The sequence below is a fragment of the Bombus impatiens genome, unplaced genomic scaffold (assembly GCF_000188095.3).
Source record: "Bombus impatiens unplaced genomic scaffold, BIMP_2.2 scf_0259, whole genome shotgun sequence".
Taxonomy (NCBI): Eukaryota; Metazoa; Arthropoda; class Insecta; order Hymenoptera; family Apidae; genus Bombus; species Bombus impatiens.
The window spans coordinates 317659-334475 of NT_176678.1; the positions used below are offsets into that span (position 1 = coordinate 317659).

A 16817-nucleotide genomic window follows, 5' to 3' on the forward strand; every position below is an offset into this window, starting at 1 on the left:
AAAATAAAAAGCACAGTGCTATTCATCAGAATGAACATATTATCATCAGTTTTAGATATATAAATAATATTTATATAGAACAATTATTTTTTTAGGTTGCGTGTAATTTGAATTATAAGGTCAAGATATATATTTAGATAAGTATATACCATATACACAAAGTGATGTTACATTTTATATATAGAATTTCCATTAACTTTTGTTATTTATTACTCTATATTTAAACTTTAAGGCATTTATGGAACATTATTATATATACATACATTCCCTTCTAACATATAATTTTATAGCAGCAAAATAATACATGTATAAATGGTATTAAACTTTTATTAAATTCTTAATATATATTTCTCGATATTTCAATTATGTAGAATGCTCTTTTTTACATTAACATTCATTGTAAACTTAATATTCCGCGCTTTTAGTACAATTTTTAAAGTAATATTTATTATAGTATTTTATGTACACGAAAATTAAAAACTTTTCTATATGAAATTTAAACAAGAGAATTAGAGTGAAACATAGTAAGAAATTTTTGTTATTGTTTATTTGTCTTATCTAGTTTTGATGAAAAAACAATGCAATATTTTGTAATTCTAGCTAATATATCAATTATATGCGAAAGAAATATTTGTTTGCCGTTATAAAATACTTGTATACGAATTAGAAAATGAAACACATAACCAAATGGTAAAAATAATTAACATGAATTATCTTAAATATTATATGATATCCTTATATTGCAACCTACATTCATATCTCAATTTTATTAAAATGCTCATGTTTACAATAAATACATTGAGGAAAAACCACGTGATAGATCCGTTTCTTATTCCAAGATTTATTGTGCCTGAAACAAATATGAAAATATATTTAGTTCGAATTATGTATTGCGAAAATGTAATTTATTACGTTAATAATTTGGAATAAAGATTGGGCCTATATCCGTTAGACAAATAGCAATACACATTTGCAAATATTTAATTTATAAATTAATCATTCAATTAAATTAAAAAATTAATTCAATTAATTAATTTTTTTTATTTGTAAAAAATTGAGAAGATCACCAAATTTAAATTATTTATTTCAGTTATCAATTTTTTCACATTTAACAGATTAAAATTAAGATTAGTAAATAAAAATTTGTAATTTCCGATAGTTTCTGATGCTGTACATTTGTCAATCAAAATAGAATTAAATGAGCGGAAAATTTTAGTAAAATAAGGTTTTAATGATGTATAATCTAAATTAATTGCAGAAAGCTTGTATTATGTACTTTCTAGTATTACTCTCTTGCAGTACATCCTAGCAAAGATACTTATGAAACTTTTACTTTCATTTATAAGCAGCAATTCAGTAGGAAATTATGCCTGTAGTATGATGAAATTATAATTTCAATAATAGTAATTATAATTACTATGTAATAATGTAAATTGTTAGTATAAAACTCTAATAATGGTATAATTAGTAGTGATAAAAAAACATCAATAATTGTTCGCTTTATATTGAAAATTTGCCACCCTTCAATTATACCAAATCTTACAAAGTATCTTCTACATTGGACCGCTTATAAATATTTGATATCTTGCAGATGCTTTGTGCATGAACACATGAAAATTCGAGGTTACAGCATGCAGGTATACAAGAACTCTAAACCTGATATTGACCACGAACCTTCGCGCATGTGCATGCCAAAACTTTTTCTCATTGATCGAATCGACGTCGATAACAAGTTACAAAATGCATTATATTTGATTTAAAAAAAGAATGAAAAGAAAGAAATTACTTATAAACCAAACAAAAATTATATATCTTGTACAAAATGCTAATCGTGCATAAATTAGTTTATGTTCAATTGAAATATTACAAATGACAATGCTTCTATTGTGAAGAACATTAAAAATAGACTTTACAATGATCTATGCATTTATAATACTTATTCTGTTTAATCGTATTATTAGTAATTACTAATGCATATAAATACGCAAATAGATATTTACATAACTGACCAACTATTTGTTCATGTAAACAAATTAATCGCGATCTTTCAATCATTATAGATCAAATTTTCAGCTTGCGAAAAAGAAACAGATAGAAAACTTTTCTTTAAACTCTGTTCCGGAGTGGTGCACGGGCTCTTTATGCTATTCTAAATTTCGATACCTACTCGTTTCTTGTTTCAATATTTTTACTCTAAGAAGTTTATAATACGGTGATCCGTTAGAAAAAAAAAGTACTTCATGCTGGACGAACTTAAACTCCTGAGTTATAATTCTTAAATGGCTTGATGATTTTATAATAGTTAATTTATCACCTACTTATACTTCAATATGAACAGAAAGTCAATCAGTAATTAAACAAAATTTAGCACAGATAATTTCAGATAGAAATTTACAATATTAAATACAATCTACATTACACTTTTCAGTCACTCCTAATTAATCTTAAAGCGTAATCCAAAATCGTAAAATACAAAATCTTGCTCTTTATTCAATAGTAAACTTTCGTTTAATAATATTTTACTCATATGGTATCAATACTATTTATCATTATTGCACATTAATTATTTATCAAAACTACACATCCTTTTTTTCTAACTATTACAACAATACGTATGATTCAACTATCATATCACATTAATCATATTGGTAACATTATGTTTACTTATAAAATGAATTAAAAATGACATTGATGATACATACTAATTTAAATCTTCAACATATATTCGATAAAAATTCATTTGAAAACAAATCAAGTCCAATGCCTCTTGCAAAAATTCAAATGATTATTACAAATAAGATTTGAGAAATTAACATATAAAATTTACTTAATGTTATCTTAAAGTGAATTTTTTCGCTTCGAATTACCAAGTTATTCATATCATAGATAAATATGTCTCATTCATCTGTATAAGTTCGTCCAGAAAGAAATCTATCATCCTATATGTACAAATAAATAAATATAAATATAAACAAATATATGTATATTTATTTATTTATATATGTGTATATATATATATATATATATGTATGTATGCATGTATGTATGTATATAAATATAATGAGTTATAAAACACAACAGTACCTTGCACTTGTCGCTCAGTTTGAGCGCAAGCGACCTGGTGGCTGGTGTTCCATCGTCGTGTGGCGACAGAGAGAGAGACTCACGCATGTGAACACACGAGTATGAGCACTGAACAAGTATCCAAAGCTGCTCTGAAAAGATTTCATTCCATTCCGAATATCGTCCCAAATGTTTATTTTCTCTTTTATTGTTTCACAAGTTTCTTTATTTCCTGTCAAGCAAACGATGGCTCCAATTACAGAGTACATCCGGTTTAAATAAAGTTTCTTTAATACATTATTCGATATTCGGAGGAAAAATTTTTCAGATAAAAATTGCACAGTAAAAGAACTAAACAGAGTAATACGTTAGTTAAAACGGACTTAAAATTAATTTAAAATTATTTAACGATTTTTAATAGTTGATGTTATATAAAAAAAATTTTTTTTAGTACAAATTAAAAAAAAATATAAATTTAAATAATCATTAGAATTATGCTTGATATTACATAATAATCATTCACCGTTTTCAAATCACTGTTCTTTATAAAAGAAAAGAAAAAAACGTCTTCTTTTCACATATTTTACCTACAGCAATTAACAATTACCTAAGGTGCTTTGTAAAAAACAATTATATCCCTTCAAAAAGAAGGGCTATATTAATATTATAGATTATTAGAAATAATTTTAAATTTCCAAACACTACGATTTGGCTCACAACTGGCTTAGTGTGACTTTCCTCTGAAACATTTCCCTATAACGTAATTAAATGATATCGTTGAGATATAAACAAAAATTAATAAACTCAAAAAATTCTTTGAATCATTCATATAAATAATGATAAGTAGAATTAACCAACAATAATTAATTTATCTTGATTTTTCAACGAAGACTCCCAGACAAAATCTTTTAAAAACAATTTTATATATGTAAACTGTTAAATTTACATATTTAAAGTTCGATATTTTCTAGGAAAAACGTAAAGACAATTCCGGGAGCCAAGCGGAATGAAAGGCTGTAATTCTGCTTATGAAGAAAGACGTTATATAGAAAATATTTATTTTTCGTTTGATTGAGCCGCGCCGAACATCGGTGCTATATATATTCTCACTTTTTTTCATCTTCTCCCTCTCTCCTCTTCTCTCTTTCATAATCATTTATACGCATGCAAACATTCTGTCAATTTTCTACATTCTCTCTTTCATACACACGCATATTTATATATATAATCTCTCTCTCTATCTATTTAAATATTTGCAGTGGTAGAATCTTGCTTATCCGAATTCACGATTATTTGTTTGAACCATTGACTTTTTCTGTTGATTGATTGTTTAATTTCTCTTTAAATGAGCGAAATTTGTTAACTTCAAATTACTTCCATTAAATAAGATAAGTATCCCTAACATAATATTCAAATAGAATAAAAATTTATTTAAATCAATACGGTTGCAAACACAGTACTTTTTTTTATATAACCTTCTATCTATTGTTAGTTGGATATAACATCGTAAAAATTTAAATGAACAAGAGTTCAATCAACGAAAAATGTCCATGTGAAAATACTTTAAGTTTCTACGATACACGGTTAATCAAGATCCTACTATTAAGATTTGTCTATCTATACAGTACGATCGACTTAAATGTATACATTCAATTGTTTCTTTGACTGTTGGAAATATAAAAAGAGATATTTAAAAATTATTTGATATAAAACGGCATGTTTGATATGGCAATAAAAATGAAGATTTTTCTTACGAATATTTCTTTTTTTCTTAAACAATTTGATATATCAGATTGTTACTGATACTATTAACCACTTTTTACAAATTAAAAACATATCATTCTTACAATTCAAAAAATGCATATTTGACCTTTTAAATTTTATTTCTAAAAAGATACTAAAATATAGCTCAATAAAAATGTTGAATAAGTTATCAAAATAAGTCATTTCGAAATCTCTTCTATTCATGGTGGAAAATATTCATTTCCATTTTTATATTCATTTTTAAATTAAATACTATTCTTGTATTTCCAAAAGTTCCTAAGAAATAGTTAAATATATATATTTAAATCGAATATATTGTATGTTTGTTCACTACGAAAATACAAAAGTATTTACAATTTAATAAATAATAAGTCGCCACTTGGAGTATCCACGGGTCATAGGTCCTGTGTTTACAAATCACAGTTTCTTTCCAAGTGTCCAATTGATCACGAAATCAATTTATTTGAAATCTGAAACTCTGAATTAAAGATATCTTATTCTATTCAATCGATGATGTATTTTCTGTTGTCTTCGTTTTACACATATCTCAAAACAGCACAAGATAATTTTTTAATGTGAAATGTGATAAAGTTCCAAAAATTAATGAAAATGTCTTTTTTTGATACATTTTCCTCACGAATAGTATAGTCACTATAGATTTATATACGAATTTATTAATTTAAACTAAATTAAAAGCTCGTACATTTTTATGTTTTTTATTATAATTTCTTCGTTGTATTTACTCCTTAAGATCTACTTTTAATAACAAGCAGTAACTTTATCAGTATTACAGAGGTTAGAATTGGAACAGAATACCATTACTTTTAACAATAATTGTCATCGATTGAATACAATTATTCTAAAATTCAGTATCTCATTTTCTAATATTGACTGTTTCAATTCGACCCAAATTGAAGCAACGAATTCTCCCTCACACCACTCCACAGAGTAAGAAAAAATTTTAAAGAGAAAAATCGCTCTTTACTTTGGTCTAAGAATCCCTGCAATCCTCTTCTTCCTCCTTCTTCATTTCAATGCCTTCTTCTTCTTTTGTCTCAACCGTTTCTACTAATTCTTCCTTCTGTTCATTAGAGATTACTTCCTTCATATCAATTTCTTCTTTCACTTCTTCTTTCACAGCTACTTCTTCTTCCTTTGCAGGTTCTTCTTTTTCTTCAACATTCGCAGAGGTTGATTCTTGTTCTTTTGATTCTTCAATTTCCTCTCCAGATGGACTAACATTAGTCCATCTAGATTTTCGTCCCCTATTTCGATTTTCTCTTTCCATGTTATTCGGATGTTTGTTACCACCTTTTTTGTCCCTAAGATTATCCCTTTGTGAGTGATTCTCTGAATCGGAAGGCCAGGAACCAGAAGGCGGAAGTTCCTGATTTCTCCAGGGAGCAGCAGACTCCGGAGGAATAATGGATGGCGGGCCCATAGGACCGAAAGGTGGTCTGACATGGGGGCGAATATCGTCAAAAGGTGGTCTGAAAAAGGCATCCGGCTCTCGGGGATCAAAAGGTGGCCCACGAGGACCAAAAGGCCTCATACCAGGACGAAGAGGACGAGGTCCCAAACCTCGTGGATGGAACATTAATGGACCTATAGAATAAAATCTTGTTAAACTTTTATTCGTTAATTTAAATTTATTCATTCATTCGATTATTATACAGGGTGGTTGGTAACTGGTGGTACAAGCGGAAAGGGGGTGATTCTACGCGAAAAAAGAAGTCAAAAATATAGAATAAAAATTTTCTTTTTTAATTTTTTCCATCGAGACAACGATCTACAATGAGATCCGTTATAACGTACCGCACGCGTGCCGAGCGAAAATTCAAAGTCGATTTTCTCGAAGACAAAGCCTCAAACGAAAAATTTTTATTTCTTTTCTCTTATTTCTTTTTTCGTGTAGAATCATCCCCTTTCCGCTTGTACCACCAATTACCAACCACCCTGTATAATAAAGTTGAATGTAATAAAATTTTGTTATATATAAAAGTTCGGTAGCAAATATATAAAAAATTACTGACGTCTACATTAAATATGTACAAGTGAAAAAGTTAGCAATTCCTGAATTATCTTTTTATTAAACTTGTTTACCTGGTCCACGAGCTCCTAAGGGAGCTGGCCGCGGTCCAAACCCATCAGGATGTCCAGGTCTAGGTCCTCTAGGTCCCATTATTGGCGGCATCCCAAAAATAGGATCAATTCCAAAGAATTCTCGCCTTCTAGGTTCAAAATCACCCCGATCGAGGTGTCCCCTTGGGTCAAAACCATCTTGAAGCCGTGGATCAAAACCTTCTCGCCTAATTTCATAATCGAACCGATCCCGATCATCGAGTGGTCTCCTTCCTCGTACTTCAGACCTATCAAATTCCTCCCTTTGGCAAGCAATTAATCAAGAATTCAATGCTTTAAACATACCATAATTTTGTTAACAATTATGTTTTGTAAAATGTAAATATCATTACTTAATGAATATTAAAAAAAAAAATGTCATATGTTGCATTTTACATCGCATATTGTATAAACATTACGATGGTTGTATTTACTTCTGTAATTTACACTTATTTACTTCAATTGTAAATTCAAAAATTAATACAAGATAGTAGCTCACCTTTGTTCTCTGAGTGATCCAAGTCTTCCGAATTCTTCTACTCTTTGTTGTCCATGTATTCTATTATCAAATTCCTCTTGATATATTCCTCCTTGCAACCTTGGAACATCCATAAATTCCTCGTGTATCTGTGATCCTCTATGACCTCTTCCGAAACTTTGTCTGTCTCTTTGCTGTTGATATTCTCTCGGATCTTGCGGATTACGAAAATCTGGTGGTCGAGCTGGAAAATCACCTCTTTCTTGAGGTAAACCAAACTTTGGCAAATCCATTAAAGAAGACAGGGGTTCTCCACGAGCCGATCGAGAATCATCAAAACTTCTGTCGGATCTATCTCGTTCCTGGCGATTACGAGGTATTATTCGATCGACACGATCTTCAAGTGGTAGTGTGCCATCAGCCAATTGACGCAAACGATCAGCTAAGCTTGGTTTCCCATCTTTTTTTGGAGTAGTTTCGTTTTCCTGAATATAAATATTTTGTTAGAGCCGCTTAATAATTGAAAATGAATTGAGATTACTGTCACGGCAATAAATAATGGCATTATTAATGCAAACTACAAATTTTTGTGATTTAAATCTTTTGGACTGTATCATACTATTTTTTAAATATTTTTGATGAAAGTAGATCAATAAAATCTTTACTTCAATACTTTTAATTTAATCTTCTTTTAGCAGAAAATAATTACCTGAAGAGTTTGAGTTTGTGGATTTCCTTCTCGATTTTCCCGGTTTTCCCTTTCTCTTCTGTCATCCCTGTCTCTATCTCTAAGATCTCTTCTACGATCGCGTCCCCTATCTCTCCCTCTACCTCGGTCTCTTCCGCGATCCATTCTAGAGTCAGTACCTTCCCTATCTCTGTGTGATAAATGCGTCTCTCTGTCTCTTCTTTCCCTATTTTCCCGATCTCTCTCTCTTTCTTTATAATCTCGATGCTGTTATTAAATTCACATCAAATTAGAATTTTATGCAGGACATTCTAAATCGCATAGTTAGGACATTAGTTGCTGCAATAAATGAATTTTATTTACCTCTACTTGTTGATCAGATTCTGCTCGTTCTTCATTTTGTGAAAGTTGTTGTTCAGTTAAATTACTTTTATTTTTTGCTCCATTTGAACTTTGTGGCATTGCATCTTCCATCTCTACATCCATGTCATCAGCAGAATGTTGTTGTTGAGGTAGTTGCATTTGCAAAGGTGCAGAAGGGCCTACACCATATGGTTGGCGTAACATTGGTAAATTTGGCATACCTGTTTCTGTTGTTGGAGGAGGAACTCCTATTGGAGGAACATTATGTGGCATACCTAGAAAGAGATGAAATTTGAGCTTTTATCGCTTTCTTTTATTCATGGTTTAGCTCACTTTATGTATTGATCATATACACATACCAGTAGAATTAGGTTTATCAGATGGAGCAGCTGGAGCTGGTAAAGGAATTTGAGTTAATAAGCCGACGCCAACACCTGCTCCAAATGGAGAATTTACAGGTGGTGTTAACATAGTTTGCATCATTCCCGGTGGCCCTAATAAACTTTGCATATTTGGAGGTGGCACACCTATGGGAACATTCGGCATTAAACTATGTGCCATTGGTAATCCCATTGGTCCAATCATACCTAAACAATATAAAAAAAAAAAGGTATAAAACGATAAACTTTAAAGAAAGAATAAAAATAACTAATACCTATTTTTGATTGAGTCTTCAATTTTCGTTAAAATTTTCCTTCAATAAGTACTTACGAGGAACTCCCGGCATTGTAAAAGCAGGTGGCATCATCTGTAATTGTGTATTTGGTGGCGGTAAAAGAGCGGCTGATGTAGGGGGTCTAATTGGTGGAGGTTGACTTGTATCGATTACTTGTTGCTGCTGTTGACCTTGTTGTGAAGTTTGTTGCTGGGATTGTTGCTGTTGAGCACTAGTTGAAGGTTGCATTACATTTACAATACCATCCGCCAAATTTGGAATTCCAGCAGCTGCAACTAATGCTTGCTGTTGTAATTGCAACTGTTGTTGAAGTACATCTGCATTTGTTCCGGAATGCTTTAATTTACCTGTTAATGATTTATAATGATTAGCATGAATTGTCTCAAATATTTCTTAAAACATAATTGTTCCTTTACCTTTTAGATTGGGTGGTAGAGTGTCTTCGTCAATCATACCTCCTTCTTCTAATAATTCTAAATCTTGATCAGTAACATTAACTAATTTATTCCAAGGAATATAACTAACTCCTAATTCAACTTCCCAATAATCTTTCCATTCTTTTCCTTTCACCCCTTTTCCTGGAGCCCAAGCTAACTAAAATACAATAAAAATTCTATTATTCTGAAAATACATAGAGTTTTATTGTTATTTGATAATACATTTATAAATATATTCAATAAAAATGATAATAAATTATTATTTTTAAAGGTGACCAAAAATGTTAACTTACAGTGATTGCCTTTCCTTGCATTTTATGATTTTTAAGCTTAGTAAGAGCCCTATATGCATCTTGCCTTCTATTCATGCATATAAAGGCGCAACCTCTGGGTGAAATTAAATCTATACTGACAATATCACCAAATTCTCCAAAAGTATCTGAAAGTTCTTCTTGGTGTACTAATTTCGATAGATGTCCCACCCAAAGAGTTGTACTACAAACTGCAAATAAATATATTAAATTCATATAAAAAAAAAAAAAAAGAAGAACGATTCCTTCGATGTAAAACCAAATGCATATGCATATGAAAATAGGTGAAATTACCGCTTAATTTATCTCTCACAATTGGTGGTAATCCTCGTTTACGCCTTTCTCTTTCTTTTTCTCGTTCTTCCTCAGTCATTTTTTCTCGACTGTCCTCCCGTTTTCTGTCACGACCTCTATCTCTTGAACGAGACCTACAATATAATAATATCCTTAATATCACATGATCATAACAAAGTGTATAAAATAATGTATAAATATATATTTAGGTATATTGCCTATAATATAATATAAGCAAAAGAAGACATGTAAAATTACCTTCTCCTCCTAGATCTGCTTCTTGATCGAGATTTTCTATCTCTGTCTCGATCTCGATCCCTGTCCCTATCCCTATCTCTATCTCTATCCCTATCTCTGTGTCGTGGTGATCTAGATCGACTGTGATGTCTGTATCGATCAGGCGATCTACTCTGCGATCTTGTATTTTCACAATTTACAATTTCTACACTGCTACTATCTCGCCTTGCACCATTTCTATAGACAGTCATTCATTAATAATCAGTTTCAATATTCAGTAATGTTACAAGTTAAATTGCAATATAGATCAAAGTAAATTTAAATTAAATGAAAAACTAAATTTCATGAAAATGAAAAGGAAAATATGTCTTTTACCCTATTTTATAAAAGGGAAGAATGTTTACCCAGAATAATCTTGCGCGTCCTGCCGTTCGTCAAGAAGTGGACTTTTTTGATTTTGATGCGCTTGCTGATTTATCTGCCTAATATTTGATAAGGGTTGAGAGGCATACGGCAGAGCCGGTGGATAACCAGGAGGTGGTTGACTCATATCTTGTATGACTCCACTACTTACATTTGTTGTATAAGTATTTTGTTGACTTGGCTTCAAAATGTCTGATGGTTTTAATTCACATTCAGATGCAAATGGTAAATTCTAAAACAAAGATCGATTTTCATTAACATACATGAAACTATTAGGATGTCTCTTTTACTTTTATGTGAATAGGAAAACTATTAATACTGTTAATAACATACAGGAACAGTTTGAGCCAGATGTTTATCAAATTCTTCCTCCTGCTGCTTCATTTGCTGAAGTTTCCGCATCTTTTCTTCTGTTTCATGCTGTGATGAAGAAGTACTTCCCTGCATTGTTTGTTGTAATGTTTGAAGTTGTCTCAAAACCTATTATCAATTAAAGAATTAAGCAATTTATTAATTAAATTATATTTTCTCCTTGACTATTATATTGATGTAATAATGATAAGTTAGTACCTCTGGATTTGTTAAAAGAAGTCCAAGACTCTCCAAACTATTTCCTGTTGAAACTGTATTGTGTTGACCAGTATTAGATCCTGCGGTCGCTGCTGGTGAACTAGCAACAACAACATCATCATCCTCTTCCTCGCCATAATCAAAATCTAAGAGCTTTTTATCAAATTTTACAGAACTTTTCTGTTCATTTGTGGACTCCTGCTTTTTTAATAATAACTGCTGTAAATGTTGTAACTGATCAAGGAAAGAAACATCCATTTGAGTTGAATTTGATTGCCCCTGAAAAAAGAAGCCAAAATTGAAATTCTGTTCATTTTACATACAAAAGATATGCGACAAACTGTAAGTGTACAAATAATATATAGAATAAATATAAAAACAAGACTTACTAAAAGTTTATTAGCATTAACTATATTTGCTGTTTCTATTTTTGTTTGTGCAAGCCAGGCAGGATCGATTGGCTTTGCGGAAGAAAATAATTTTTGATCCTTTACCGCATTTTTTGCAGTCAAAGGGGGAGTCTTTACAGAAGTTGTAGTATTACTAACATTATTTGTTGCAGACGCATTCAGTGTACCTAAACATAATAACGAATATTCACTATTTAATTTTATTTAAATTTGATATATTAACTCACAACTTCCTTTTACCATTGGTATTAACTGCTTGCTCCTTATGTATTGGATGATTTGGATCCGCAAGATCAAATAAGGGCTGTATAACCTCCGAAGGGAACACTGCATTCTTCTGCCAAAGATTTAAAACTCTTATTACTTTGCTTTTATCTTCCTGGGGGCACTTCAAAAGATTTAAGAAAGTAGTTTGCATGTTCTTGGCAAAGCGTGGAGCAAAGACATCTTTCTCAACCCCAAATTGGTGTCTGGACTGACGTACAATTGAATCTATAACGTACAATCCAGGCACTTTGTACTCTGGCTTACACTGTAACATTAATTGGCAATTAATACAAATAAAACAAACAATATAATTACCATGTATTTTATACTTTGCTCTCAAAAGCTTTCTTATTCTTTATAACTCACTTTTTGGATGAATTTCTCGACACTTTGCACAACATGTTTATAGAATTTAATTGCCTTAATTGCACCTCTAGTTAAAGAATTCATCTTAGCTTTGGAAATTGGTGGTTTAACATCATACAGAGCTGAGAGCTGGAAAAAAAACATATATAATTATTATTTTCTATTTTTAATACTTCAATGTATTCATAATCATTTAACATAGTAGTCAGAGAATATGATTAAATTTTTTAATTTAAGAAATCTTAATAGTTCTCAATAGTACTTGAAAAGAACTGTTGATGTTGATTAATATACATATACTATTCAAAAGCAATTCCAAGTTTTATATGTAACAAATCAAAAGTCAACAATATATGTTTATATAAATTCTAATGAATTGATCGCAAAAATTAAACAAGTTTTATTACAATTGCTATGAATTCAACTAATATCACTTACAAAATATTCCTTATTGCTTTCCCTTATTTCTCTCCCTTCCATCACAAACATAACTAACAAAACTAAACCACACATATACAATAATTATTTACCCTTTCTTTATCATTACATAAATTACAAAATTTTTACATAATAAAGACGACGATGTTATGCATCACAAATACTTAAAATCACAATAAAGGTTCTCTCTGATTTCTCTCCCTCTTTCTTACATATAAAGATAATCGCGCTCTCTCTCTCTCTCTCTCTCCCCTCTCTCTTTCGCACGTCTAGAAATCAAAGCATTCTTCAAGCACGAAAGTCACTTCAATTTTCATACAACAAACAGCACAGACAAGTCGGGGGAAATAATATCATTTGAATCTTTAGTTTAAAATAATGACACGATCTCAACTTTGAAAAGTAAAAAAGAAAAAGAAAAAGGAAAAGATGAACAAGAGAAAAAAAGAGGGAGAGTCGGCGGGCTAGAAGAAGAATTAAGGGTAAGTCAATTCACCTCTGCGTTAAATGCCTTAACCGCCTCCATCCTGATGAAGGTGCGAAGCACCAAAGATTTGCTATGTTTCACAGAAATCCGTGATCCTTGGGACGTTCAATGTTTTCGCGATAAATCGCATGTCTTGGCTCAGGGCGCACTGTCTAGCTGGGCCATGCCACTCAAGATGGCGGCGCTATTTCCCGAAAGGCATCGCGGGGCGGTGATGCGTGACGTCACATGCCGCTATGCACAGTCGGTAACAAGTTTCGCTTTAATACCGATTATTCTACACCAATCAAAATCCAAAGAAATAAATTATTAAACGGGAATCAATCTAAATTTCTATCTTCCCACGATTTTCTTCTCTTTTTTTTATAATTAATTCAATTTTAATAAAACATGGTATATACGTGTATATATGTTTATATACCATATATGCATTATATATATTTATACATATAAATTTAATTAGTCATATAAAAATTATACGGTATTTACACAAAATTGATATAAATTTGTTCAATATGAAATATTATATCATTAGTTTACTTTTTTATAGTTCTTTCATTATTGACCACAGCCCTCTATAAATTTCAGTAATTAATTTATAAATTTCAATATTCCTTAAATTTGCACCTTATTATATAAGTTTTATAAATAAGTTTGTAAGAAAATAAGAAGAAAATTTATCACAATTTATAAAATAATTCTTTGTAAGAATTATCTCATAATATATTGTTCAGTGTATATTAAATACATATGCATATTCCACGCTACTATATGTATAAATATACTGTATATACTTACAAGTTCTGCTAATAATTATCTATATAACCTGATATAACTAAAAATTATAAGGACAGAGCTACCAACCGTATATATCTACGTACATCAGAAATGTCAAATAATCATTTCATAGAAGTTTGAACTCTTATGTACGTTTATATAGTTTCACTATTTTTATGTAATGTGAAGTGTGTTATTATTTGAAATTACATCGCATTATAAATATAGAAAATGTTTATTCAATAAATAAATATATAAACATAAATGATCATAAAGAGAGGATTTTACAACAACACGATACAAGTAATAATAACTTAACAATCACTTTACCATGACGTGCAAATTTTGAATTTTCAAATTGAATCTTGAGTTTGTATAAATATTTTGTCGTATATTTTTATGAGTTATAAGCTTTATTTAATAAATTTTATTAATGAAACAGGTATCCACATTTAGTAAAAATGATAAAAATACCGGATGAAATTAACCTCGAGAATTACACTCTGATACTTCCATCAGTGGCTGTTGGAAACGTTGGACAATTATGTATTGATTTATTAATATCTAGCTTGGACATGCACAAAATTGGAAGTTTATGGAATTCTATGTTTCTTCCAATATGTGGACTTGATCCTTATAATAAAAATTCTACTTCTCTTTGTACTACCGCTGACTTTTACCTTGGAGGATGCCATAATATAATTCTTTTACAATTACGTTCACCTTATGTTGGCAGTTCGAATGATTTCTTTAATGAACTAGCACAATTTATTCAACAAAAGAAAATTAGTAAGGTACAGCAGTGTAATGCATATATACTAATATTACAAATGTCAAATCATTTGATTGTTATGTTAATATAAAAACTATTCTTATAGATAATAATCCTAACCAGCAGTTATGATTATGAGTGTGCAAATAGGTCAGAGTCGAGAATAAGGTACCTTACCTCGGATGATTCTTTATTGAATAATGAAAAACTTCTTAAGAGCTTACATTGGACAAAGCATATGAAAAGTATTACAATAAAATCTACAAGACAATATTACATTCCTGGTGGTGGATTTGCAAACGGTCTATATGAGTATTTTAAAGAAAAGGAGATTCCTTGTACAGTACTGTTTTGTTATTGTTCAGAAGGAGACAATGTTTCTGATGCATTAATGCTTTTTAAAGGACTGAATGACTGGTTGAATTTAGTAAATGATGATACTAATGATATTAAACATCCACCCTCTTGGGAATTCTTTTTTGGGAATCCACCTGCTTCTAATATGTATTGAGTTTTATATCTATCTGTACTTTGTTGACTCTGTTTCAACTTTTAGAAAATAAATTATAAATATAAAAATTGGTGGTATAAAAATTACATCCCAGTAAAAATATCGGTTTCTTAATATTAAAGAAAAGAAAGATACATGGATGTTAATAAATTTTAAAATGATGTTGCACAATAAATGTGGCATTGTCGTTAAGCTAAATTACAAAGTTATATTTAAAAAGGAACAAAATCCATTTGTTTAAGTAATATTTAATTTACATAAGAACTTTAACAAATTTATTATTTATAAAAGATGATTAAGCAAGAAGCTTGAATTTAGAAGAGAAAGCGGAATATGACACTACGGCAGCTAAAAGGACAGCAAGGAGTTCTGAGTTAACCCAAGGGCCGCGATATATGCCTGGATTATTAAGTACTACAACAACTAAAGGTTTCACACTATTTGGATCTTCTCCGTTTCTTAATGCTTTACGTATAGCTGCATATCTTTCGTCATCATATAATTTTATATTGTAATCTCCAGAATGTGCTTTTTTCACATCTTCTGTCCAAGAAACCTATAAAATTGAAATTTATTTCAATTGCAATTAAGTTTTTATAATTTACACATGATTCTGATTTGATATAAATTCAACTTCATTATATAGATTATATAGATTTTAATTTCAATACCTGATATTTGTTATCAGAACTTAATCGGGCAGCTGGTAATGATTTACCATTAACCTCTGCGTATAAGGTAATACCTTTCACACCATTACTACACTTAAGCACAAATTGTGTTGTGAATGCAACATTTGTCAGAATTGTTGCATCTTCTGTGACATATGCAGAGGCAACGACTTCAGGCTTCTGGCACGTTTCGGCAAAAGTGTCGAAAATTCCACAAATTATAAGTATAGAAAAAACAATGAATCGTTTCATTGTACTGTTTTACGTTTACTTTAACTGATGATTTCTCTTAAATGTTGTTTACAAATAAATTATATCAATAAAATTAACTTCACTACTGTCAGTTTAAATCATGTTAGGTTAAACATTAATTACGTATACCTATAGTGTGTTTACAAGGACTAAACTATGTACTTTGATGACGTGTGAACGTGTGGATATGTGAACTGACACGTAGTGAATAGTTGGAAACAGTGGTACCAACATATTTTTGAAATATTAAGAAACATTAAAATGTAACTTGTTTATGAGCAATATTTTACTTATAAATTTCACATACCACAATTAGAAATATATAATATATACGTTTACATTATATACATATGTTATACAATAATTAATATTTTGCTGTTTATTACGAAAGCATAATTAATTAAATACAAATTTAAAACTCAGCTCTTTATTTAATTTTTT

The 16817-nt window shown here is 30.2% G+C and overlaps 4 protein-coding genes and 1 long non-coding RNA gene across 10 annotated transcripts in view; 2 read left to right on the forward strand and 3 right to left on the reverse strand.

Moving 5' to 3' along the window:
- Window positions 1–710: 710 nt before the first annotated feature.
- Window positions 711–13432, reverse strand: LOC100740094 (SR-related and CTD-associated factor 4). 4 transcript variants are annotated; one of them, XR_004461520.1, is made up of 20 exons: window positions 13403–13432; window positions 12469–12597; window positions 12076–12367; window positions 11815–12002; window positions 11426–11704; window positions 11189–11335; window positions 10837–11087; window positions 10454–10669; window positions 10196–10329; window positions 9884–10092; window positions 9570–9747; window positions 9189–9500; window positions 8837–9064; window positions 8478–8752; window positions 8136–8381; window positions 7448–7911; window positions 6931–7211; window positions 5813–6432; window positions 3085–3215; window positions 711–850 (listed from the first exon to the last, which is right to left on the reverse strand). XR_004461520.1 is itself a non-coding variant. In XM_012384410.3 (19 exons), exons 1-18 carry the CDS (start codon window positions 13430–13432, stop codon window positions 5819–5821), a joined length of 4473 nt encoding a protein of 1490 aa, XP_012239833.1. In that variant the 3' UTR covers window positions 711–850; window positions 5813–5818. The 4 variants fall into 4 exon arrangements, 3 of the variants coding, with proteins under 3 accessions (XP_012239833.1, XP_033176080.1, XP_003488749.1); XM_012384410.3 differs by lacking the exon at window positions 3085–3215; XM_033320189.1 differs by lacking the exon at window positions 711–850 and having other exon boundaries at window positions 3081–3215.
- LOC100742784 (GTP-binding protein 1) overlaps window positions 1830–16817 on the reverse strand; it is a 29057-nt gene continuing 14069 nt past the window's right edge. The window contains exon 12 of the transcript XR_004461521.1: window positions 1830–3031. The gene's annotated coding sequence lies outside the window, so the exon portion shown is untranslated. The remainder of the gene's footprint in view (window positions 3032–16817) is intronic.
- On the forward strand, window positions 13167–13723 carry LOC112212661. The gene is made up of 2 exons (XR_002946486.2): window positions 13167–13388; window positions 13477–13723. It is a non-coding gene; the product is annotated as an uncharacterized LOC112212661 (long non-coding RNA).
- LOC100740654 (proteasome assembly chaperone 2) lies at window positions 14242–15673 on the forward strand. 3 transcript variants are annotated; one of them, XM_024366931.2, is made up of 4 exons: window positions 14242–14539; window positions 14613–14964; window positions 15049–15547; window positions 15600–15673. In XM_024366931.2, the coding sequence occupies exons 2-3, from the start codon at window positions 14632–14634 to the stop codon at window positions 15451–15453; spliced, it is 738 nt and encodes a 245-aa protein (XP_024222699.1). In that variant the 5' UTR covers window positions 14242–14539; window positions 14613–14631; the 3' UTR covers window positions 15454–15547; window positions 15600–15673. The 3 variants fall into 3 exon arrangements, with proteins under 3 accessions (XP_024222699.1, XP_003488754.2, XP_024222700.1); XM_003488706.4 differs by having other exon boundaries at window positions 14249–14319; XM_024366932.2 differs by having other exon boundaries at window positions 14258–14473.
- LOC100740774 (translocon-associated protein subunit delta) lies at window positions 15126–16581 on the reverse strand. The gene is made up of 3 exons (XM_024366933.2): window positions 16125–16581; window positions 15604–16009; window positions 15126–15551 (listed from the first exon to the last, which is right to left on the reverse strand). Exons 1-2 carry the CDS (start codon window positions 16374–16376, stop codon window positions 15749–15751), a joined length of 513 nt encoding a protein of 170 aa, XP_024222701.1. The 5' UTR covers window positions 16377–16581; the 3' UTR covers window positions 15126–15551; window positions 15604–15748.

Bases quoted from the DNA above. Each gene is read 5' to 3' on its own strand.
- LOC100740774 (XM_024366933.2), bottom strand. From the start codon at position 16,376: ATGAAACGATTCATTGTTTTTTCTATACTTATAATTTGTGGAATTTTC. The intron at 16,010-16,124 runs GTATTGAAATTA...TCAATTTTATAG, and splicing joins GTTCTGATAACAAATATCAG to GTTTCTTGGACAGAAGATGT.
- LOC100740094 (XM_012384410.3), bottom strand. From the start codon at position 13,432: ATGGAGGCGGTTAAGGCATTTAACGCAGAG. The intron at 12,003-12,075 runs GTAAAAGGAAGT...TATTATGTTTAG, and splicing joins GCAAGCAGTTAATACCAATG to GTACACTGAATGCGTCTGCA. The intron at 10,330-10,453 runs GTAATTTTACAT...ATTATATTGTAG, and splicing joins AGCAGATCTAGGAGGAGAAG to GTCTCGTTCAAGAGATAGAG.
- LOC100740654 (XM_003488706.4), top strand. The intron at 14,965-15,048 runs GTACAGCAGTGT...CTATTCTTATAG, and splicing joins AACAAAAGAAAATTAGTAAG to ATAATAATCCTAACCAGCAG.